The 23,591-nt window shown below is 47.4% G+C and overlaps 1 protein-coding gene across 1 annotated transcript; it reads left to right on the top strand.

Moving 5' to 3' along the window:
• The first annotated feature begins 6,995 nt into the window (after positions 1-6,995).
• On the top strand, positions 6,996-19,580 carry KCNK18 (potassium two pore domain channel subfamily K member 18). Its single transcript, XM_017543865.2, has 3 exons — positions 6,996-7,218; positions 10,685-10,813; positions 18,781-19,580. Exons 1-3 carry the CDS (start codon positions 6,996-6,998, stop codon positions 19,578-19,580), a joined length of 1,152 nt encoding a protein of 383 aa, XP_017399354.1.
• Positions 19,581-23,591: the final 4,011 nt, after the last annotated feature.

The following is a 23,591-nucleotide window of genomic DNA, read 5'->3' as shown; positions in this document are numbered from 1 at the left end:
GCTGCACCTGGGGACGCTGGGCTCTCCCTGTCTGTCACAGTCATCTGTGCCTCTATAACAAAATGCCCCAGACTGGGTAATTGATAAAGAATAGAACTTTATTGCTCACAGTAGTTCTAGAGGCTGAAAGTCCAGGCTTAAGGTGCCGCCAGGTTTGGGGTCAGGTGAGGGCTTTTTCCACCAATGGGTGCCCTCTTGTGGTAGCATCCTCCCATGGCAGAAGGCAGAAGGGTGAAAAAGGCCTGACTAGTTCCCTCCAGTCCTTTCATAAAGTCACTAATCCTATTCATGAGGGCTCCACCCTCATGATTTAATCACCTCCCAAATGTCCCATTTCCTAATACTAAACCTTGGGTCTCAGATTCCAATACACGAATTTTGAGGGGATACATACATTCACACCATAGCACGCCCCTAATCCTGGGTTAGATGGATTCATCTTTGGCTGCCAGAACATTACCCTGTTTCTCCACTGTTTGTGTGCACCGTATCTGCCGGGAGTGAGGCACCCCATTGGGTCTCAGGCCACAGGAGGTGGCTGTATTCGTCTGTTTTCATATTGCTATAAAGAACTGCTCAGGACTCAGTAATTCAGAAAGGAAAGAGGTTTAGTTGACTCACAGTTCTGCATGGCTGGTGAAGCCTCAGGAAACTTACAAACATGGCGGAAGGTGAAGAGGAAGGAAGGACCCTCTTCACAAGGCAGCAGGAGGGAGAACGAACACAGGAGGAACTACCAAACACTTATAAAAGCATCAGATCTTGTGAGAACTCACAATCACAAGAACATCATGGGGGAACCATCCCCATGATTCAATTACCTCCACCTGGTCTCTCCCTTGACATGATTGTGGGGGTTATGTGGATTTTGGGAATTAGTATTTAAGATGAGACTTTGGTTGGGGACACAGCCAAGCCATGTCAGTGGCTTTAAAGCTTGACTTTATCTTATCTGCACCTTGTGCAACCTGTGTCCTCTGCAAAAGGGCCTCTCATTTAGGGGGGAAAAACTTGCTATGATTTCCACCCTCAGGAACTAGAAAGTTTGCCCTTAGTGAGACCTGTTAGCACTGGTCCACTCTCAGCTGGCCGTTATTCTACTTCTCATTGCCATGCTGTGAGCTCCTTTTTATGTGAGCCTTGCATGGGCTGTGCCAGCTCATGGCATCTTTCTCCCGACTCCACAAGGCACAGTGAGCTGCATCTTACTTTGTAATTCATCCAGCACCCATATTTAGGTATAGGAATTCATCTATCTATGTCCTTTCCTTCCATGGGACAGTGGGGGACTTTTAGTACCCTCCCATTATCTGGCCCCCAGCAGGCCTTGGAAGTGCTTGTCAGCTGCTTGACTGAGGCCACCTGCTGCCTCATTACAGGGATGTAGGCTTCAGAAAGAGGCCTCCACTTAACCCATCTCCCTTCCTCCCTGGGAAAAGGGGCTGGCTTATCTATGGGACTGTTAAAAACTTCCTCCCTCCTAAAAACAAAAGGAACTCAGGTCACTTTGGAGGTGAACCATGTGCTTGGGAGGAATGGCTGGACCTCACAGTCCTCACTTTATCCACAATATTTCCCTTCTCCTGTGGGTTCTCAGCCATTCTTGCCACCATCATCACGTTGGCCCAAATGTGGCCAAATGACTCTTGTATACTTGAGACAAGACTGGAATGTTTCAATAAAAGCTGAAACTGGGAAATAGACACATTGAGTTACACACAACTAGATAATCTGGCTAATGTGCTGGAGTTCATTTACCTTCAGCTTGTGGCTCATCTCAGGGTCCCTCTCTCCCAGTTCCCTGTTGCTTTCCAGGCGATGCATGCCATTGTGATACCCACCATCAAGGAGGATGAGTACACAGGGGTCTGTTAAGTCATTCTGTACACTACTTTAGATACTTGAAGTATGTTTTTTTAAAAGACTTAAAATGAGGAGTAAAAATACATTTTCAGACTGTCACCATCTAACACTTTTATCCATTAACACTGACCTTGCATGCATTAAATAGCACTTAGAATGCATTACCTAAAAAGTAACAAATAACTTGAATTGCTCATTCTTATATTTAAACATTAATTTTTTTTTAAGACAAAGTCTCACTCTCTCACCCAGGCTGGAGGGCAGTTGGCACGGTATCGGCTCAGTGAAACCTCTCCCAGTTTCAAATGATTTTCATGCCTTAGCTTTCCCAGTTAGCTGGGATTACAGGTGTGTGGCGCCAATTGTGGTACTTTTAGTAGCTAATGTCTTTGTATTCTTAGTGAAGACGGGGTTTTACCATGTTGGTCAGGCTGGTCTCTAGCTACTGGCCTCAAGCAATCTGCCTGAGTTGGCCTCCCAAAGTGCTGGAATTACAGGCATGAGCCACTGTACCTGGCCCTAAAAATTAGTTCTTGCCTTGAATAAAGAATCATGGAGCACACTAAGCTGTTGTTCAAAAGTAACGGACAGGAAAGATACATCATATTTATGGCTTGAAATAGTCAACATAGTAAAGATGTTGAGTCTGCCCACATTCATCAATAGATTTTTTTTTTTTTTTGTATTTTTAGTAGAGATGGGGTTTCACCATGTTGACCAGGATGGTCTCGATCTCTTAACCTCGTGATCCACCCGCCTCGGCCTCCCAAAGTGCTGGGATTACAGGTGTGAGCCACCGCGCCCCACCTTTCATCAATAGATTTAATGTAATCCCTGTCAAAATCTCAGGAAGGTTTTATGTATACATAGATAAGACTATTTTTAAATTTATATGGAAAAGCCTTAAAAAAGCTAGAAAGAATCTTGAAAAGAGAATAAGGCAGGAGAAATCACTCTATCTGACATTAAGGCCTACTACACAGCTATAGGAATTAGAAACTGTGTTATTGGTGAAAGGCTATGTGCTATTGTTGCAGAGGTCAATGGAACAGAAGAGAAAACCCAGAAATAGACCTACACAAATATGTTCAACAGATTTTTCATAAAAGTGAGAAACCAATTCAATGGAATGAAGATAACCTTCTCAACAAATGAAGCCGGAGCAATTGAACATCTGTAGGTAAAAAAGTGAAACTTGATCTCATACCTTACCAGAAATTAACTCAGAATGTATCACTGACTGAAATGCAAAACATAAAATTATAAAACTTTTGAGAAGAAGGGCCAGGTGTGGTGGCTCATGCCTGTAAGCCCAGCACTTTGGGAGGCCAAGGCAGGTGGATCACCTGAGGTCAGGCATTTGAGACCAGCCTGGCCGACATGGTAAAAGTCCATCTCTACTAATACAAAAATTAGCTGGGCGTGATGATGCACACCTGTGATCCCAGCTACTCTGGAGGCTGAGGCAGGAGAGTTGCTTGAACCCAGGAGGTGGAGGTTGCAGTGAGACGAGATCGCACCATTGCTCCCCAGCTTGGGTGACAAGAATGAAACTCAGTCAAAAACAAACAAACAAACAACTCTTGAGAAGAAGATAGCAGAAAACCTTGGCCATCCAGGGCTAGGCAAATAATTTTTACACTTGACTCATCTAGGATGCTGGATATAGATGGAGGGTGGGAGTGGGATGTGCAAGGTATTGGTTTGCTCAAGGTTTGGAGATCTTGCCTTCTCTTTCTTCAGGGCAGTGTATATGCAATGAAGCATTTGCTGCTTCTATTTCAAATGGAAAATTATACAACTCCATATCTTCTTCACTGTTTTCCCTCCCCAGAACTCTAGGGTCTGCAAGCGTTAGAATTATTGGTCCACAAAGGGGACACACTCACCTGGAAACCCAGCGAGGGACCCACTGAATGCACCTTATGACTGCTCCCTGGGCACTTTGAGATCCTTGTGTCCAGGAATCAGCAGATAAGACAATGGGTGGCTATCTTGTTAGGGGCTATGTTTTGGTTGTGTTCCCACCCAAATCTCATTTTGAATTGTAATTCCCATAATCCCCACATGTCATGGGAGGGACCAGGTGGAGACAATTGAATCATGGGGGTGGTTTCCCCTATCTTGTTCTCATGATAGTGATTTCTTACAAGATCTGATGGTTTTATAGGGGGCTTTCCCCTTTGTTGGGCACTCATTCATTCTCCTTCCTGCCACCCTGTGAAGAAGGACATGTTTGCTTCCCCTTCCGCCATGATTGTGAGTTTCCCAAGGCCTCCCCTGCCATGCTGAACTGTGAGTCAATTAAACCTCTTTCCTTTATAAATGACCCAGTCTTGGGTAGTATCCTTGCAGCAACATGAGAATGGACTAATATAGGGGCAATTGACTTGGTCAGCAGAAGGAGGCAGGGCTGTTTTTACACAATGAGGACAGAGAATAATATGGGTGGAGCTCAGGTGACTCAGTTGGGTACTTCTTGGTACTTCTTACCCAACTATGTCTGTGAGTGAACAAGCACAAGCAGCCCCAACCTGGAAAGGAAGGATATGGTTACCAAGGGCTCAGACTCCAACCCCACTCCAAGGAATGAGGATTAGGGTCACATCACTGGGTAAGCCACAGAGACAAGCAGAAGAGGTAGCAGAGGGCAAGGGAAAGATAGAATGGATAGTGAAGGAAGGAGATGATGAGTGTCAATTGCAGCCCTGAGACTGGAGGAAGTAACGGGGGCTGTTTGTTTTACTAACCTCCTTCTTCTAAGCTTGCCTGCAGGGGGATCAATGCAACTTTATAATAGCCATCCAAACTCATTGGTCTTGTGTTTATCATACCTCCAATATGTTTCGAATGCCTGAGTCACTGCACTAGTCAACACACCATCCCAGCTCACTGCTGGTGAAAAGTTTAGCAGTTGGGCAGCCACTTTGCACTAAAGGCTGCCCGTACACCATCTCCTTACCACTTGTGTATGGAGGGACCCCGTCCTCAAACTCCATCTTAGCTTTCTTGTTTTTTTCAGACAGAGTCTTGATCTGTTGTTCAGGCTGGAGTGCAGTGGCGTGATCTCAGCTCATTTCAACCTCTGCCTCCCAGGTTAAAGCAATTCTTGTGCCTCAGCCTCCCAACATAGCTGGGATTACAGGTGTGTACCACCATGCTTGGCTAATCTTTAGTAGAGACAGGGTTTTGCCATGTTGGCCAGGCTGGTCTCGAACTCCTGGCCTCAAACAATCCACTCCCCTTGGCCTCCCAAAGTGCTGGGATTACAGGTGTGAGCCACTGTGCCTGGCCCCCATCTTAGCTTTTTGAGCAGGCCTTTTCAGACCACTTCTGGGCCAACTATTGCTGGATCCTCAGAGAAGCAGACACCAAGACAGAGTCACTATTGCAAAAGCTTTATTGGCAAATAAGACTTGTAAAAGGAAAACGAAGGAAGCAGATGGGACAGGGAGAGCCGGATCATAACGCAGACTTGACAAGGTCTCTCTGAAGACCAACGGGACACTCTGGAACAAAGATTGCAGGTTGGAGGAGTCCTGTATTGGGTGGAAATGAATAGGCTCCTGGGTCCCCACCTTGCTTAGTCACTGGGCCCAGGCTTCCCCAAGAAGAGACCTTGACAGCAGTGGCAACCCCTCAAAGAACAAAAAGGGCTGTCATGAACCATGCTCGTCAAAGCTGCACAGCAAGTCCTTTCTGGAAGAGGGATCTGAACCTGCATGCATCTCCACAGCTGCCATCTGGGGCACTTTTTACCCCCACTGGTTGTCAAATGATCCTTTATTGAAATATTTTCCTTTGTGCTTCTTAACAAGCTGGGCATTCCACTGCACCACTGCTGATGTCATGAGGGCGGTGGCCATCAACATTGTAGCCCACAGATGGTGCCGTCCCCAGGGTCTCTTTAATTGTTCCAGAGAGTTCCCTAACTAAAGATCGGTGCTGCATCTGTCAAGCAATGTTGACATTCTCATCAGGTGATATTTCCATCGTGTTTAATGTTTTTCTGTTTCTTTCTGTCTCCTGGAGGTTCCTTGAGGGCTTTGATGATCAGGGCAGAGGCAGAAGGTACTACCTCAGTCTGCACCTGTCTGTTCTGAATGGTCAGTTTCACTGTAATCCTCAGATCCTTCAAGTCACCGGTTGCCCTGGCAGTGTCGTTACCTATGTGTTTTGGAGACAGACATGGGGGTTGATCTTCGGGGCCAGCACAGATGTGGCACCAACATAATTTCCAGTGCTCTTTGGACTTTAATCTTTTTGGGGTCAAACTTAGGTGGCATGGTGGAGGTAGATGGTGTTGGATGAACCTGGATTCAGGACGAACAAAGAAAGTTGCACACTGGCCTACTCCCAGCTAAAAACTGAAAGCTGGGCACTTTTTCTCATGGCAGACACAGGCACAGCTGAGCAAGGCCAAACGTACAAGCACAGGCCCAGCCCCTGCTTGCATCACATCTGCTGACACCCAGCTGGCTGGAGCAAGTGAGATGGCCCACCCTAATGCCGAGTTCAAGAAAGTACACTCTGCCCACCATGAGGCCATGGCAAGGGTGGGTATGCAGCAGGGGAGTGAAGAATTGGGACGAATAATTAGATCCACACAGGATAAAGGTCCTTTGGAAATGGTCGCGCTCTGGCCACATTAGTTACTATGGTTACTATTATCATTATTAGTTACTATTACTACCATCTGTTCAGGAGACCAGGTCCCCTAAGCCAAGTGGTGTCACGGACAGCTCTCAGGAAGGACAATCACTTGAGGAAACACCTAAGATCAGGTTTGGGATCTGCAATTCAAAACTGCAGTTTGGGGATAGAAAAGATCAAATGTAGCACAAAGCAACCACCACACTATCCTCCCAAAGCCCCTGCCAGACAGCTCCAGGGCTGGCCCAGCAGATCAATAGCAATCTGGGGTGCTAGGGAGGGCGCCATCTGAGTAGTTCAGATGAACTGAACATGATGAGTTGCCGGCTGCTTCCCGAGTCCTTGGGGAAGCACACACACCATCCACTTAGCGCTGGAGCCTGGCTGTTCTCCGGGCACTCCTACCCCGTCTTCCTGGCGGGGCTTAGATGCTCCTGCCTCTTCCACCAGCTCCTCCTGCCCTGCATGCTTCAGGGAGGATGGAGGCCTCCGGGCACCCCCAGGCCAGGAGATGCTGCCCAGAGGCCCTGGGAAAGCTCTTCCCTGGCTTTTGCTTCCTCTGCTTTCTGGTGACCTACGCCCTGGTGGGTGCTGTGCTCTTCTCTGCCATTGAGGACGGCCAGGTCCTGCTGGCAGCAGATGATGGAGAGTTTGAGGAGTTCTTGGAGGAGCTCTGCAGAATCTTGAACTGCAGCAAAACAGGTAGGTGCCTCACCTGGACAGGGCGGGCCTTTTCTCTGTGGTGGCAGCAGTCCTCTGAAAGCAGAAGGCTGCCTTCCAGGAGGCTGGGTCTGGGAGCTGCCCGCATGTATCCTCCTCATGCCTGGGCACTTTAGGTGAGTAACTTCTTTCTGAGCCTCCATTTTCTTCTCTGAAGTGTAGGGAGACTAGCCTCCTCTTGGGGTTGCTGTGAAGAATGCAGGAAAAGCCCTGAGCACCCAGGAGGTGCTGGGGAAAGACCAGCTCCCCTTCCTGTGCGTCTGCTCCCACCCCCATCCGGACCAGCAGGCTCAGGGGAGGATGGATTCCCAGGGATTGGGTGGGGTGGGGTGCATGGGTGAGCAAATCCAGGGCTGGGGTTGCGGGGCTAGGATGGTTCTCAGAACTATGTCTGCCTGACCCAGGATGCAGTTTGCAGGGATGAGAATTTAGGGAACAACCCAAACTGGGTTTGAATCCCAGCAGAAGCACTGGCCCCCCACACCCCCACTTCCTCTTCCAAACGCCTTTCTGCTGCCTGGCTCAGGAGAGTGGGGAGGTGTTGTGAGAAGACCTGGGGGAGGTGGGGGCAGATCCTGGCTCTTGTCCCAGCTGCTCTCCCAGCTTGCTCTGTGATCCACGGACGCAAAGCTTTGTTCTCTTTGGGTCTCAGTCTGCAGGAGAGAAAGGGACCCCCAATCTCAGGCCTGACGGTCACAGGGACCCTGTGAGAAGCAGAGGAGACCAGGAACACTCAGGATCTTGGAAGACAGAAGGCACTTAATAGTGTCCTCATTGCGTTTTATTTATATTTAGTTACTTGTTTCTACCCTGCTCTGTTCCGCAAAGGAAGCTTGTTATTGTAGTCAACAGAGCAAGATAAAACAAGGGAGAGTAGATAAATAAAAGACAAAGAGAAACCAGATTCTAAAAGTTAGGAGAAGAGCAGGGTGCGGGGAGCTCCTCCCCACCCACTCCCATATGAGGGCTCCTCCCACAGTGCCGACCTTGCTTTGGGAACAGTTGCAGCTCTCAGAGGCAAGAGGCTGGTCCAGGGAGGCAGTCTCCTGTCTGTGGACGGTCCCACTCCCTGCATCCTTGCCAGACTGATGCCAGCCTGCTCTGTGGATCTGGAAGATTGCTGCCAAATGGACACTGCGCCATCCTAGGGTCTAGACTATCAGCAAGTTCAAGGCTCTCCAAGCCAGCGACACATCAGAATCACAGGGAGACTGCCTAGAGTACACATTCCCAGGCTCTTCTCCAAACGCGCTTAATCAGGATCTCCAGGGCTGGGCTGAGAATCTTATTTTTAAAGTTTGCAGGATAAGGCCAAGCATGGTGGCTCACGCCCATAGTCCTTGCAGTTTGGGAGGCCAAAGTGGAAGAATCATTTGATGCCAGGAGTTTGAGACTAGGCCTGGGCAACAAGGTGAGACCCTGTCTCTACAAAAGATTTTAAAATTTAGCCTGATGAGGTGGCATACACTGGTAATCCCAGCTACTTGGGAGGCTGAGGCAGGTGGATCGCTTGAGCCTAGGAGTTTGAGGCTACAGTGAGCTGTGATTGTGCCACTGCACTCCAGCCTGGATGACAGAGCCAGACATGTCTCAAAAATAAACAAATAAATGAATACAAATAAAGTTCCTCAGGTGATTCCAATGCACAGCAGGGTATGGGAACACAGAGCTGGTCCCACTCCATTTTGTACGGATTGTCACTGGAGATTAAAATGTTCCATAGGGTTAGTCACATGTGGACCCTGCGGCAAACACTTCACACGGCATCTTCCCTAATCCTCACAAGAACCCTGTATGTTGGGTAGAAGTTGTCTCTTTCTTACAGATTAGGAAATTGAGGCCTCGGGAGGTTAAACAATTTGTCCAAGTTTGCAAACTAGACAAATGGAGCCAAGGATTTAACCCCATGTATTTGGATTCCAGAGCCTGAACCTTTCACCACAATCTCATGCTGTCCCTCTGATAGGAAAACTGAGGCTCGGAAAGCAGCATCTTGTCCACAGTTACAGAACTTGTCAGGGTCAGAGCTGGGTCTGGAATTCAGGTGTGTAGCCTCCCAGGCTGGTGCCAGTTAAAATGAGTAGCGATTTCCTGCTGGATGCCAGGCTCAGTGCTGTTCCCTTCAGGCCAAACTAGAGTCCAGCAGGGGTCTTGGGGGTCCCAAAGCCCAATGGCTGCCCAGGCCAACTGAGCCATTTGGGAACCTCTCTGGGAAACCAGGGTTCCCGACCCTGCTCTGTTGGACCTGGGAAACAATGTTTAGGAAGTCAAGTTTCCCAGCCCTGGAGGAGACACTCACTGTCAGCTGGTGTCCACAGACCACAGCATGATAATATGGTTATCAAATTCCATCAAGCTTTTTTAATTTTTATTTTTTAGACGATACTCACTCTGTTGCCCAGGCTGAAATGCAGTGGCATGATCTTAGCTTACTGCAACCTCCACTCCCCAGGTTCAAGTGATTCTCCTGCCTCAGCCTCCCGAGTTGCTGGGACCAAGGGCGTGCGCCACCATGCCTGGCTAATTTTTGTATTTTTAGTAGAGACAGGGCCTCACCATGTTGGCCAGGCTGGTCTTGAACTCCTGAGCTCAAATGATCCGCCCTCCTCAGCCTCCCGAAGTGCTGGAACTACAGGTGTGAGTCACAGCGCCAGGCAAACTCCATCAAGCGCAATGGCCTCCAGGAGTGGGTATGATTTGCATCTGGGTAACAGCTTGCTTTTCCTGAAAGCCTTTTGCTTTTAGTGCTTGAAAACCCTGTGTGAGAGGCAGAGCAGAAGTTGTCTTCCTTTGAGAGATGAAAGAAATGGAGGTTCAGAAAGTTAAAAAGCGAAGGCTGCACAGCAAAGCCAGGACTAAGCTCTGATGGGGCCCCCAGGGGACTTTCTGTTAGTGCTGTTCTCCTAGGGCCCTGTGGCCTCTTTATCTCCATGGGGACCACAGGCAGGACCCAGGATGCAGAAATATTTTAAAAGGGCTGGGCGCGGTGGCTCACGCCTGAAATTCCAGCACTTTGGGAGGCCACGGCGAGTGGATCATGAGGTCAGGATGTCAAGACCAGCCTGGCCAAAATGGTGAAACCCCATTTCTACTAAAAATACAAAAATTAGCTGGGCATGGTGGCAGGCATCTGTAATCCCAGTTACTTGGGAGGCTGAGGCTGAAAATTGCCTGAACCTGGGAGGTGGAGGTTGCAGTGAGCTGAGATCGCGCCACCATACTCCAGTCTGGGTGACAGAGCGAGCCTCTATCGCAAAAAAAAAAAAAAAGAAAAGAAAAGAAAGAAATATTTTAAAGGAGGACTCCGATCACCAGGCTTTGATGTTGATACTAACCACAAGGCGAGGGCGCTGCTGGTCCTTGGGGAAGACTATCCCTTTCACCTGGGCGGGGCTTGTCTTGACGAGCAGAACCTTTCCCCCAAACTCTTGGTCATGTCTTTCCTCAGTGGTGGAAGACAGGAAACAGGACCTCCAGGGGCATCTGCAGAAGGTGAAGCCTCAGTGGTTTAACAGGACCACAGACTGGTCCTTCCTGAGCTCGCTCTTTTTCTGCTGCACCGTGTTCAGCACCGTGGGTAAGTGCAAAGCCGCAGTTCCCCCGCAGTGGCCCCGGGAAGGGTGGGCTTCTGGGTGGCAAAGGACACTGGAATTGGGGTGTGGAGATGGCCCTCCTCTCCCTCCCTCCCTCCTTTCCTCTCTTCCTCCTTTCCTCAAATCTATATTGCACGCCTGCAAACAGCAGCAGCTGCACTGGCTGACACTTTTGCACTGAAGATGTGTCAGGCCCTGTTTTAAGTCCTTTACGCTGATTAGCTCATCTAAGCCTCACCACGAGGTGGGTGCTATTATTGTTCCCACACTCTAGGAGGTCCGTCAGTTTCGAAAAGTCATACAGTGCATGTGCGTTTGAACCCAGCCACTTGGGTCTAGACCTAGCACCCCGCTGCCTCTCTCCATGTACAACTTACTGTGCACCTGGCACATAGAAACTGGGAGGGAGATGCCTCCCTGCCCTTATGGGTAAAACTCTGGTTTAGTGGCCCCTTTGAGGACATGACAAGGTGGCTGGAGGGGAGAGATGGTCAGGAGACTGGTGGGGCATGCTGCGGGAAATAGGCCTCCTGGGCTGGGGGCGTGATGCCACTGGGCCAGCAGTAACTAAGGCCCCATTGGCAATTAAGGGCTCACTCTGAGCTGGTTGGCCCATCCCCAGCTTTCTTTCTGGTGGGGCAGCAGGGGGGCCAGGTTGGAGGGGCCAAACCAGGCCTGGCAAGAACCTCCCGTGCCGGGACGGGGGTCACAGGAGGTGGAAATGGTGGAGGTGCCCTCAGCCGAAGCTCTTGGGTCAGAGCCCTCACCAGGACTGTGGCCTATCACTCAGCCCCTGCCACTTTTGGCTGGCAAAAGGGACTGTGGCCCCTCTCCTCCTTCAAGAGAGAAGTACCCATCCCTAGGAGGGCCTGGCCCACAGGGGTCGCAGAGAGAGGCTGGGGGCCTCACGCTAAAGTTCAGGGCCAGCCTGGGTTAGAGCTGTGTGATCTCCAGCGAGGGATGTCACCCCTCTGAGCCTTGTACTGGGATTCATAAGCCCTCCTAGACCTGCCTCTCAGGGTCAGCTGACAACTATACGTACATGTAAGTGGCAGCCAGGATCCCCTCAGAAGCTACTAATAGAAAACCCAACTTGCCTGGTTTACACTGCAAGGAGAATGTCACCTTGCAAGTAAGAAGTCCAGTGGGAGGACAGCTCTAGGCTGACACGCAGCTCATGCCCAGTGCCATATGCAGTCGTGGCACTAGGCATCAGGTTTTCTCCATCCTTCTGCCCACTGGGCCACAAGAGGCCACCAAGGTCCACACCCCATCTGAGCATAACTGTGTCTTCTATAGTAGGGGCTGCGTCTCTCTCCATGGTTCATCATCAGCGATGATGTCTTCCCGGGAGCCTCTCACCCTCCTCTAAGCTGGTCCCAGGCATAAGGATTGGAGCACTAGGGTGACTAAGACCAATTGGATCTGCTCCTAAATCAGCTAGGGGCGCAGTGGCTTTGCAGGGAAGAAAGGAGGGCATGGCTGCTGGGTGGGCAACCGGTGTCTGCTGCACCCAGCTTCAGAAACGGCCACACAGCCCCCGGAAAGCTCTCACAGTCCCCACATGGTTTCACCCATTCGCTTGAGTGCTTTTATTTAATTATTTAATTTGAGATGGAGTCTTGCTCTGTCACCCAAGCTGGAGTACAGTGGTGTAATGTAGGTTCACGGCAACCTCCGCTTCCCTGGTTCAAGAGATGCTTTTGTCTCAGCCTACTGAGCAGCTGGGATTACAGGCGTGCACCACCATGCCTGGCTAGTTTTATATTTTACTAGAGTGGGGTTTCACCATGTTGGCCAGGCTGGCCTCAAACTCCTGACCTCTGGTGATCTGCCTGCCTCGGCCTCCGAAAATGCTGGATTAGAGGCGTGAGCCACTGTGCCCGGCCTGGTTCACCTGAATGCTCGTGCAGGCAGTGATGGGTAAGGGACAGAAAGAATAAGAACAGCAACTACACCACTCAGCCCGTGCCAGTCATGGGGTCCAGCTCCTTCTCTTGTGTAATTCTCACCACAACCCCACAAGGTAGGTGTTGTGACTATTCCATTCCACAGACAAGTGGGCTCAGACTCTAAGTGTGAATCACTGTGAGCAAATCACAGGCAGGGCTGAGGTCTAACCTCAAAGCTGACCTTTCCAGGGGAACCCATAGCTCAGAGGATGTTTTGAGGAAACAACAGTTCCAGGAGAACAGCAACTACAGGAAAGATTCGGAGATCTGCAAAGAGGCTGGGAGTTATGGGGTTTACTTTGTCTTTTTGTTTTCCTCAATAATTTTTTTTTTCTTTTTGAGACAGAGTCTCACTCTGTTGCCCAGGGTGGAGTGCAAAGGCGCCATCTCAGCTCATTGCAACCTCTGCCTCCCGGGTTCAAGTGATTCTCCCACCTCAGCCTCCTGAGTAGCTGAGATTACAGGCACCTACCATCACGCTAATTTTTATATTTTGGGGTTTTTTTTGTTTTTGTTTTTGGAGATGAAGTCTCACTCTGTTGCCCAGGCTGGACTGCAGTGGAACAATCTTGGCTCACTGCAACATCTGCCTCCTGGGCTCAAGTGGTTCTTCTGTATCAGTATCCCAGGTAGCTGGGATTACAGGCATGCGCCGTCACACCTGGCTAATTTTTGTATTTTTTGGAGAGACGGGGTTTCACCATGTCAGCCAGGCTGGTCTTGAACTCCTGACCTCAGGTGATCCACCCACCTCAGGCTCCCAAAATGCTAGGATTACAGGCATGAGCCACCACACCCCGCTTCCTTAAGAATTTAGATTGGTCCAGGCACCTTGGCTTATGCCTATAATCCCAGCACTTTGGGAGGCTGAGGTGAGAGTTGGAGACCAGCCTGAAAATATAACGAGACCTCATCTTCACAAAAAAAAAAAAAAAAAAAAATTAGCTGGGCATGGTGACATGTGCCTGTAGTTCCAGCTACTCAGAAGGCTGAGGTGGGAGCATCACTTGAGCCCTGGAGGTCGAGGCTGCAGTGAGCCATGATCACACCACTGCACTCCAGCCTGGGTGACAGGGTCAGCCTGGATGGCAGAGCCTGTCTCAAAAACAAACCAACAAACAAAAAAACTTAGATGTATCTGAGGCAGGATTTCTCAACCTCAGCCCTGTCAGCATTTGCAGGGGATAATTCTCTGCAGTGGAGGCTCCTGTGCGATGTAGGCTGTTGAGCAGCATCTCTGGCTTCCACCCACCAGATGCAATAGTGCTTTCCCCATTGTCCCCGCCCATTACGGCAGCCACAAAAGTTTCTGGGCATTGCCAAATGTCTCTTGGGAGGCAAAATTGCCCCCTGTTGAGAACAAATGATCTACTGCAACGGTTATCAAAGTGTGGTCCCCGAGTAACACTGACATCACTGAGAGCTTGCTAGAAATGCAAATTAATTCTCATGTGTCATTCTAGACCTACTGAGCCAGAAACTATGGCTGTGGGACCCAGCAATCTGTAGTTTAGAAAGTTCTCCCTGTGACTCTGATGTGTGCTAATGTTTGAGTAGTGTGACCTGGCTGCATGTCAGAGTCACTTTCGGAACTTTTGCAAGCTCCTGGGTGGACCCTGCCCCAGATCAAGCCATCAGAGTCTCTAGAGTCCAGGCCCAGGCATCAGTATTTTTCAGGGCCCTCCAGGTGATCCTAATGGGAGTCACTGATCTAATGGGAAATGCATTAGCTTGGCTTAAATTCTAAGAAGGCAATGCAACTGCCCATTGTACAAGTCAATTAGGACATCATGCCACCCAGTAATTACAACTGGAAGAGGATGTTGGGGAATGTTCTGCACTGACCATAATCAATAACGGTGTTTGAAAGTCCCTCTGGCAATACTGCTTCCTGCCCTGCATCTCTGGGTCATCTGAAATGCACCTGGCCTTGGTGCTAAGAACGGGAGACCTGACAGGTATGAGGCCAGTCAATCCACGGTCATTCCCAACTGGGTCAGCGCTCTTGGATTACAAAGGAAAGTGCATGGGCTATTAAGTACTCACAGGCTAAGTGCAGTGAGCTGATTGTATCAAAATATATGAGTGCATTATTAGAAATAATATGAGTTCCATTATGCATTTCAGCATTCAGTAACTAGGATAGTTAATACATTCCCTTTGTAGGGGTTGTGTGCTGAGACCTTGCTTCCTTGAAACATTTTCAGGAATGTGACATAATGCATATTTTGAATTGCAAAAGTATCTCACCCAGAGACAGCCAAAAAGGCTTTGTTTATGAGCCTCTAAATCTACCTTCGCCAAGGACAGCAGTAGATTCAGGTGGATTTACAGTGCCTGCTCTGTGCTCAAATCCCAGCTCCTTTCAAACACCCCAATCCAAACAATCCCCCTGCCCTTCTAAGATTTCTGCCAAAATTGTCTAACCAGTCTCTACAGGTCTCTCCTCTCAGCTCCCGCCTTGGCCAAAACCCCCTTCATCTCTCACCTGGGTGGGAAACACAGCCTCCCCACTCATCTTCCTGTGTCCATCTGAAGCCCTCCAATTTACTATCTGTGATGCTGTCAGGATAATCTTTTTCAAGATGCAAACCTGATTGGGTGTGGTGGCTCATTCCTGTAATCCCAGCACTCTGGGGGCTGAAGTGGGCAGATTACTTGAGGTCAGGAGTTCGAGAACAGACTGGCCAACATGGTGAAACCTTGTCTCTACTAAAAATACAAAAATTAGTCAGGCATGGTAGTGGGCGCCTGTAGTCCCAGCTACTCAGGAGGCTAGGGTAGGAGAATTGCTTAAACCTTGAATCACGCCACTTCACTCCAGCTTGGGCAACAGAGCGAGACTCCATCTTAAAAAAAAAAAAAAAAAAAGATGCAAACATGGTTTTATTAGTTTCCTGTGGCTGCTGTGATAAATTCCCACAAACTCGGTGGCTTGAATAGAAATTTATTCTGTCAAGATCTGGAGCCCAGAAGTTTGAAATCAATTTTACTGATTTCACAAATCAAAGTGTTGGCAGAGCCATGCTCCCTCTGAGGCTCTAGGGAAGGATCCTTCCTTGCCTCTTCCTTGGCAGCTTCTGGTGACTGCCAGCATCCCCTGGCTTGCAGCCGCATCACTCCAGCCTCTGCCTCTGAGGTTATATTGCCTCCCCTTCTCCGTGTGTAAAATATCTTGCTTAGCATCTCCCTTATCAGGACACTTATAACGGTACCTAGGGCTGCACACACAATCCAGGATAACTTCCTCATCTGAAGATCTTCAAAGTGGATCCTCAGAGACACACTTTCCAAATAAGGTAGCATTGACAGATTCAGGGAGTTAGGATTTGACTACCTTTATTTGGGGTTGTCATTTTTCAACCTTCCATACTGATCAAGGTACTCTCCCATCCGCCATGGAAGCCCTTAGATGCTGACCACCTCCCGGCCTCACCTTGCTCCCTTTCCCTACCTTCCTGTACAGTAGCTATACTGGCCTTCTCTTGGTTCCTTAAACCTAGGTGACAGCTACATTCAGGGTGACAACCTGGTGAAAAATTAGAAAACCACATCCCTCACTAGGCAGATACAGTGCTGTGCCCCGAGCCCTGAGCTCCGAGCTTGGTAGTGCACTGAGGCTAGGTTTCTGCACCCAGTCAGCTCCCAATCACCCCCTTGGTATATATGCAGTACACACAGTACACAAGTACCCACTGACATTCTATGGATAGCCCTTTGTTGAACCTGCCACAGGGTCTTTGCACAGCCTGCTTCCTCTCTCTTCACCTGGCTAGTTCTTGGCCCCCTCCCAACATCAGCTCAAAAATCACCTCACCCGAAAATCTTCCCTGCCTAAATCCAGGACGGGGACCCTTTTTTTTTTTTTTTTTAGAGTCTTGCTGTGTTGCCCAGGCTGGAGTACAGTAGCATGATCTCAGCTCACTGCAACCTCTGCCTCCTTAAGTGATTCTCATGCCTCAGCCTCCCAAGTAGCTGGGATTACAGATATGCACCATGATACTTGGTCAGTTTTTGTATTTTTAGTATTGATGGGGTTTTGCCATGTTGGCCAGGCTGGTCTTGAACTCCTGACCTCAAGTGATCTGCCCACCTCAGCTCCCCAAAATGATGGATGGAATTGCAGATGTGAGCCACCACACCTGGCCTAGGATGAGTGGCTTTGTTCTAATCATTCACGGAATAGTCTGCTCTTTCACTTCATTATTAATCTCTGTTTGTAATTATATACTCACTAGTGTAGTTTTAAAAATTAATATCTGCCTCTCTTACCAAACCAGAGACTCAGATAGGTCATATCCCATATCTACTTTTCTTAGCACTATGTCCCCAGTGCATGCAGTAAGTACTCAATAAATACTGAATGAATGAATCATGCATATACAGAGTTAACCAACACTGCTGTGCTTGTGGAAGCAGCCAGATTGGTGTAGAGTGCTCTGGGTTGGATGTAAACTGATGAGACTCTTTGAGAACAGCAGTTCTCTCCTCTCCACTTGGGACCCTAGTGAGGGTGGACAACCTGAATGACCCTCTACTCCTAGAAGGCAGAGCCTGAGGCCAAAGTTTGCCACAGGGAGCTACAATCCTGGAGGAAGTTGGGGCTTATCCAGTCGAGGAGTTGCCTTCAGATTAATTTACATAATTGGGCTGGGGTTTTCTATATTAATCATCCTTTATGACATTAAAAATTAAACATAGGCATTAAATGCAAAAGCTTTGTCCTCTGCTCGTTGAAGTCACTGATGCTTGCCCACTCCAGAAGATTCAGCCACCTGTGCTCTGGGGTTTGATGTCTCTCTGCTCCTGCCCCTCTGTAGGTGCAAGGGGAGGGGAAGGGCTCCCTAAGGGGATGGAGACCTCGACCCACCCCTTCCTCTGCTTGGCTTTCGGGTTCTCTCTGGTTGAAGGGTGCTGCCCCCTGGATGCTCCTGAGGATGACAGCACTGGTTGGGGATCTGAGAGTCCTATGGATTTGACTCCCAACTCTACTATGTATCACATATATGCTCATGGCCAAGTTGTTGTTTCCCCACCTGTGAATGGTGACAACAATACCTCCCGATGAAGGCTGACTGATACCCAGCCCACAGGAAGCGCTCACTAGGAAGCTAAGGTCTTGAGGACACCACCATTTATCAATTGCACACTGTGTGTCAAGCACGGGCCTCATATAAGCCTCCCAGCTAGTCAATATGCAGAGATTTTTATCTGTAAGATGGCATTGTCATCTCCATCTTACAGATAAAAATCCCAAAAATGTGAGCAGTCAAGTAATGTTATCACAAATGGCAGAGCTGGGATTCAAACCAAGGTCAGTCAGAACCTACATGCTAGAAGGCTAATTGTTTCACTGTCATTTAGGAACATGTTCGTTTAATCTGCTAAGCCACAAATGGCTCTGAGGGCAATTGTATTTTACTCATCTTCCTTCTTTCTGTTTTTCCTAATACTATGCACACTGCTGAGCACACCATGGGAACACAGTAAATGTCTCTTACATAGAAACAAATAGCCCGGCCCTCTTATGGAGGACAAGGGTGAGTGGCTTCTTAAAAGCCAGCACCTTCACGGAGGATAAAGGTGGCAACGGATATAATTAGAAGCCGTTCATCCTCTCTCGCTTGTATTCATCCTGTCCTTCCAGGTCAGCTGAGCCCATCCTTTGGGGGATGTTCAGAAATGGCCAGAGCAGAAAAAAAGGCAATCTGTTCACCCCAAACCTGTGCTGGTGCCCTGCCAAGGACATTTCAAGTCAAAGACCTGGATATCAATTGTTCCTTATTGTAAAGGGAAGCCTGGTTTCACTCCCTTCCCTCCCACCAAAGCAGGCCTAATGCCAGGCCAGTGGCTGAAGGCTTTGAGATGAGTATTTTCAAAAACATTATGTAAAATGTCATGCCAAGGAGGAGAAATGGCAGAAGGTCTCTTTAAAGCTTTTGCAGGGGGAAAAAGGGAAGGGGCCAAATGAAGACTCTAAGCTCCATCTTCTCTTTCAGGGTATGGCTACATCTACCCCGTCACCAGGCTTGGCAAGTACTTGTGCATGCTCTACGCCCTCTTTGGTATCCCCCTGATGTTCCTCGTTCTCACAGACACAGGCGACATCCTGGCAACCATCTTATCCACATCTTACAATCGGTTCCAAAAATCCCCTTTCTTTACCCGCCCTCTCTCCAAGTGGTGCCCCCAATCTCTCTTCAAGAAAAAACCAGACCCCAAGCCCGCAGATGAAGCTGTCCCTCAGATCATCATCAATGCTGAAGAGCTTCCAGGCCCCAAACCTGCCACACGTCCTTCACGCCCAAGCTGCCACATGGAGCTGTTTGAGAGACTTTGTGCACAAGAGAAACAGAACACACTGCAACTGCCCCCACAGACCATGGAGAGGAGTAGCTCATGTCCTGAATTGGTGCTGGGGAGATTCTCATACTCCATCATCAGCAACCTGGATGAAGTCGGACAGCAAGTGGAGAAGTTGGACATCCCCCTCCCCATTGTCGTCCTGATTGTTTTTGCCTACATTTCCTGTGCAGCTGCCATCCTACCCTTCTGGGAGACACAGTTGGATTTTGAGAATGCCTTCTATTTCTGCTTTGTCACACTGACCACCATTGGGTTTGGGGATACTGTTTTAGAACACCCTAACTTCTTCCTGTTCTTCTCCATTTATATCATCGTTGGAATGGAGATTGTGTTCATTGCTTTCAAGTTGGTGCAAAACAGGCTGATTGACATCTACAAAAATGTTATGCTATTCTTTGCAAAAGGGCAGTTTTACTGCCTTGTTAAAAAGTGAAGGTTTCGTTATCTCTCAAGTGACAGACACTGGCTGAGCTGGTTTTCTTGTGTTGTCTTTTAGGGTCATGTTATTAGATCAGTGGCACTGCAGCCTGTCACCTGAGACCTTGAGTCTTGGAGACAAATCCCTTATGAGAACTGAGTTCAGTCTTGAGGGCCTGCAGAAATTTGGCCAATGCCCTTTGTATCAGGACATTAGGAGAAAAAACTATTACCATTCTCCAAAGTCCAATGAATTTATCTGTCCTCTTTTTTTAAAAGCACCACCTCATGTAGATGAAGCAACCTTATGGATGTCACTGCTTTCCTTAAAATATGAGGAAAAACACCTTTATTCTTGGAAGTTGTACTTTTAGTTAAATTAAAATTTTCCTGAGCTGTTCTTTGTTACCTGAAAAAGAACTAGTGTGAACAACCTCTTTTCTTGAATGACTGCATAAGTGCATATAAGACCAGTCCAATCCCAGCCCCTGTCAAATACATAGATGCTGGATGTCACCAAAATGGCAAAGTAGAAGCAACTAGGCTTCACCGTCCCTTATAGAAAACCAAAAACAACTAACTAGTGCCAAGATAATAACCACCAATATCACAGAACTCAAAACTGAGGCTTTGACAAACCCTGGGGCCACAGAGCAAAAAACAGTGAGTGAAAGGTAAGTAACATGGACTTCTCCGTGACACCCCTTCCCCAAACTGTAAGTCACCATGTGGAAAAGTTCCCCGGACTCGTAATTTCTACACTGGAAAAAGGTAAGATCAAGGCAGCCATCCAGCTTCCTCATCATCTTGAGTACCTATTCAGGAAAACTTTCCTGCCTCAATTAACAGAAAGAATCATGAATACCTGTAGGGTAAGGGACCCCTGAAAGCTTCTGGAGTCCCATAGACATTGGAGGTGGGGCTAGCATCCCAGTGCATGAAACTCTGGGACTGCTCGTCAACTCAGACAAACAAGACGCTAAATAAGAGAGGTAGTTCAGCAGCATCACATTATAAGAGGCACTCTCCACAGGCCCTCTGGGCAAGAACCCCTAGCCAGCCCCCCCAAACACAGCTGGAGAATCCCCTTTGGTGCCCTTTATCTGTGACAAGGCAGAGCTTTGAACTTTTGCAAGAGTCATGACAAACCTGGGCTTAGGGTACTATTTAGTGCTGAAAAGGAGTCAGTGATCTAGGGCTAAAGGAACCAATAGGCAAAGTGCACAGAACATCTAAACATACATATCCTAAAGAGACCAAACTAACCCTGGCAGCAAAGACTGGAATAAATAATCATTCAACATGAAGGCGTACATGTACATCCATAAGAAACTGCATGCACCAGGAACCATGACTTCTTCAAATGGGCAAAGCAAAGAGCCAGTGAGTGATTGGCCCAAACAAGATGGTAATCTGTGAACTCTCACATCAGGAATTCAAAATAGCAGTCTTAAGAAAACACAACAAATGCCAAGGTAACACAGAAAACCAATTCAGAAACCTATCAGAGAAATTTAATAAAGAGATTAAAATAATTTTAAAATATCAAACAGAAGTCTTGGAACTGAAAAGGACATTAGCTGAACTAAAAAACACACCACAAGCTCTCAACAATAGAACAGATCAAGCAGAAGAAAGAATTAATGAACTCAAAGACAGACTATTTGAAAATATACATTTGAAGGAGAGAAAAGAAAACAATGAGGAGTAATAAAGAATGTCTACAAAATCTAGAAAATAACCTCAGAAGAGCAAATCTAGGAGTAATGACTTTGAAGAGGGAACTGAGAAAGAACAAGGAGGCAGAAGTCTTATTCAAAGAAATAATAACAGTAACCTTTCCAAGCCTAGAGAAAGATATAAATATGCCAGGTACAGGAAGGTCAAAAATCACCAAACAGATTTAACCCAAATAAAATGGCCCCAAAGCATAGAATAATCAGATTCTCAAAGGTCAAGGACAAAGAGAAGATGCTAAAAGCAGCAAGAGAAAAGAAGCAAACAACATATAAAGGAGCTCTGATTTATCTGGCAACAGACTTCTCAGCAGAAAACATATACACCTGGAGTGGGTAGGATGATATATTCAAAGAGCTGAAGGTAAAAAATACCTGTCAACTGAGAATACTGTACCCAGCAAAGCTACCCTTCAAACATGAGCTGAGGGAATTCATCATCACCAGAAGTGTCTTACAGAATTGCTAAAGGGAGTTCTTTAATCTGGAAGAAGAAAATAACATTAATGTGCAACAAAGACATCATCCGATAGTACAAAACTCACTGGTAAAAGTAAGTACACAGACATATTCAGAATACTCTTTTACTGTAATTGTGGTGTGTAAACCACTCATTTCTCTAGTATGAAGACTAAAAGCAAATAAATCAATAATAAATAACTAGAACAATTTGTTAAGAGATAGGCAATATAAAAATGTAAATTAAGACAATAAAAAGTCAGAATATAGGGGAATGGAGTTAAAGTATAGAGTTTTTAGTTTTTTTCTTTTCTTTGTGACCAAAGTTGTCATCTATTCAAATAACTTAACTATGTTTTTTATAAACCTCACAGTAATCACAAAGCAATCACAAAACCTAACATAGATACACTAAAAATAAGAAGCAGGGAATTGAAACCTACCACCAGGGAAAAATCACTTAAAATATACTGACATCACAGAGTAGAATTGACACCTGTGTTCACTGGGGCCTGAGATATTTCCAGTGGCCAGATTCTGTGTAGATAACTTTTCTAATTGGTGTGTTAGTGGTGCCTCCAGAATGAGTTGGCCTCTGAAAACATTGATGCCTAAATGAAAGCATTAGTACATGGGAACGCTGGCACTTGTTAGATAGACACACTCCTAGGCTGTTCATGGATGGGTTGGCATGTGAATGGGCTGGTCTGTGTAGCAGATGCCACAGGTGCCCTATCCACATGTCTTGGCACTACAACTCCCACTGCTTGAGAATTTTCTCTGGCCATGAAAGCATGGCATGTGCAGGGCTACCTAGAACTGCCAAGGAGTTAATCCTTTTGGGAGCATCCCTCAATCAATGACTGATGGTAGATATATGGTGCCCAGCTCCCTTGCCCCTCCCATGGAATAACTCTGTGGCATGTTTAGTACTGATACTGTCTCCCTAAATTCCCCAGAGGACTTGAGCCCTGATTGCTTATCAGTACACCCTGTATTGACCCCCTTCATCTCCCTGTCTCACTTCTCCACTGCTCTACTTGGGCTTCCTGAGATCACCTCCAAAAGAACCACTCACTCAAATCCTGTCTCAGGGTCACTCCTGGGGACTCCAGCCTGGGAGAGGATGTAAACAAGTCAGTATGTGACCTGGTTGGCACACGCATGGAATAGCACAAATCTTTTTTTTTTTTTACTGATTTTTTAAAATTGCATTTTACGTTTTGGGGTACATGTGAAGAACATGTAAGATTGTTGCATAGGTACACACATGGCAGTGTGGTTTGCTGCCTTCCTCCCCATCACCTATATCTGGAATTTCTCTCTGTGTTATCCCTCCCCAAATTCCCACCCCTCGCTGTCCCTCCCCTATTTCCCCCCAACAGACCCAGAGTGTGTGATGCTCCCCTCCCTGTGACCATGTGTTCTCATTGTTCAACTCCCGCCTATGAGTGAGAACATGTGGCGTTTGATTTTCTGTTCCTGTGTCAGTTTGCTGAGAATGATGGTTTCCAGGTTCATCCATGTCCCTACAAAGGACACAAACTCATTGTTTTTTATGGGTGCATAGTATTCCATGGTGTATATGTGCCACATTTTTTCTGTCCAGTCCATCATTGATGGACATTTGGGTTGGTTCCAGGTCTTTGCTATTGTAAACAGTGCTGCAATGAACATTTGTGTGCATGTGTCCTTATAATAGAATGATTTGTAATCCTTTGGATATATACCCAGTAATGGAATTGCTGGGTCAAATGAAATTTTTATTTCTAGGTCCTTGAGGAATTGTCACACTGTCTTCCACAATGGTTGAACTAATTAACACTCCCACC

This window comes from Cebus imitator, unplaced genomic scaffold (genome assembly GCF_001604975.1).
Source record: "Cebus imitator isolate Cc_AM_T3 unplaced genomic scaffold, Cebus_imitator-1.0 Scaffold161, whole genome shotgun sequence".
Classification (NCBI taxonomy): Eukaryota; Metazoa; Chordata; class Mammalia; order Primates; family Cebidae; genus Cebus; species Cebus imitator.
Note: the sequence above shows the minus strand (reverse complement) of the source record. Positions and strands in the feature narration are given on the sequence as shown.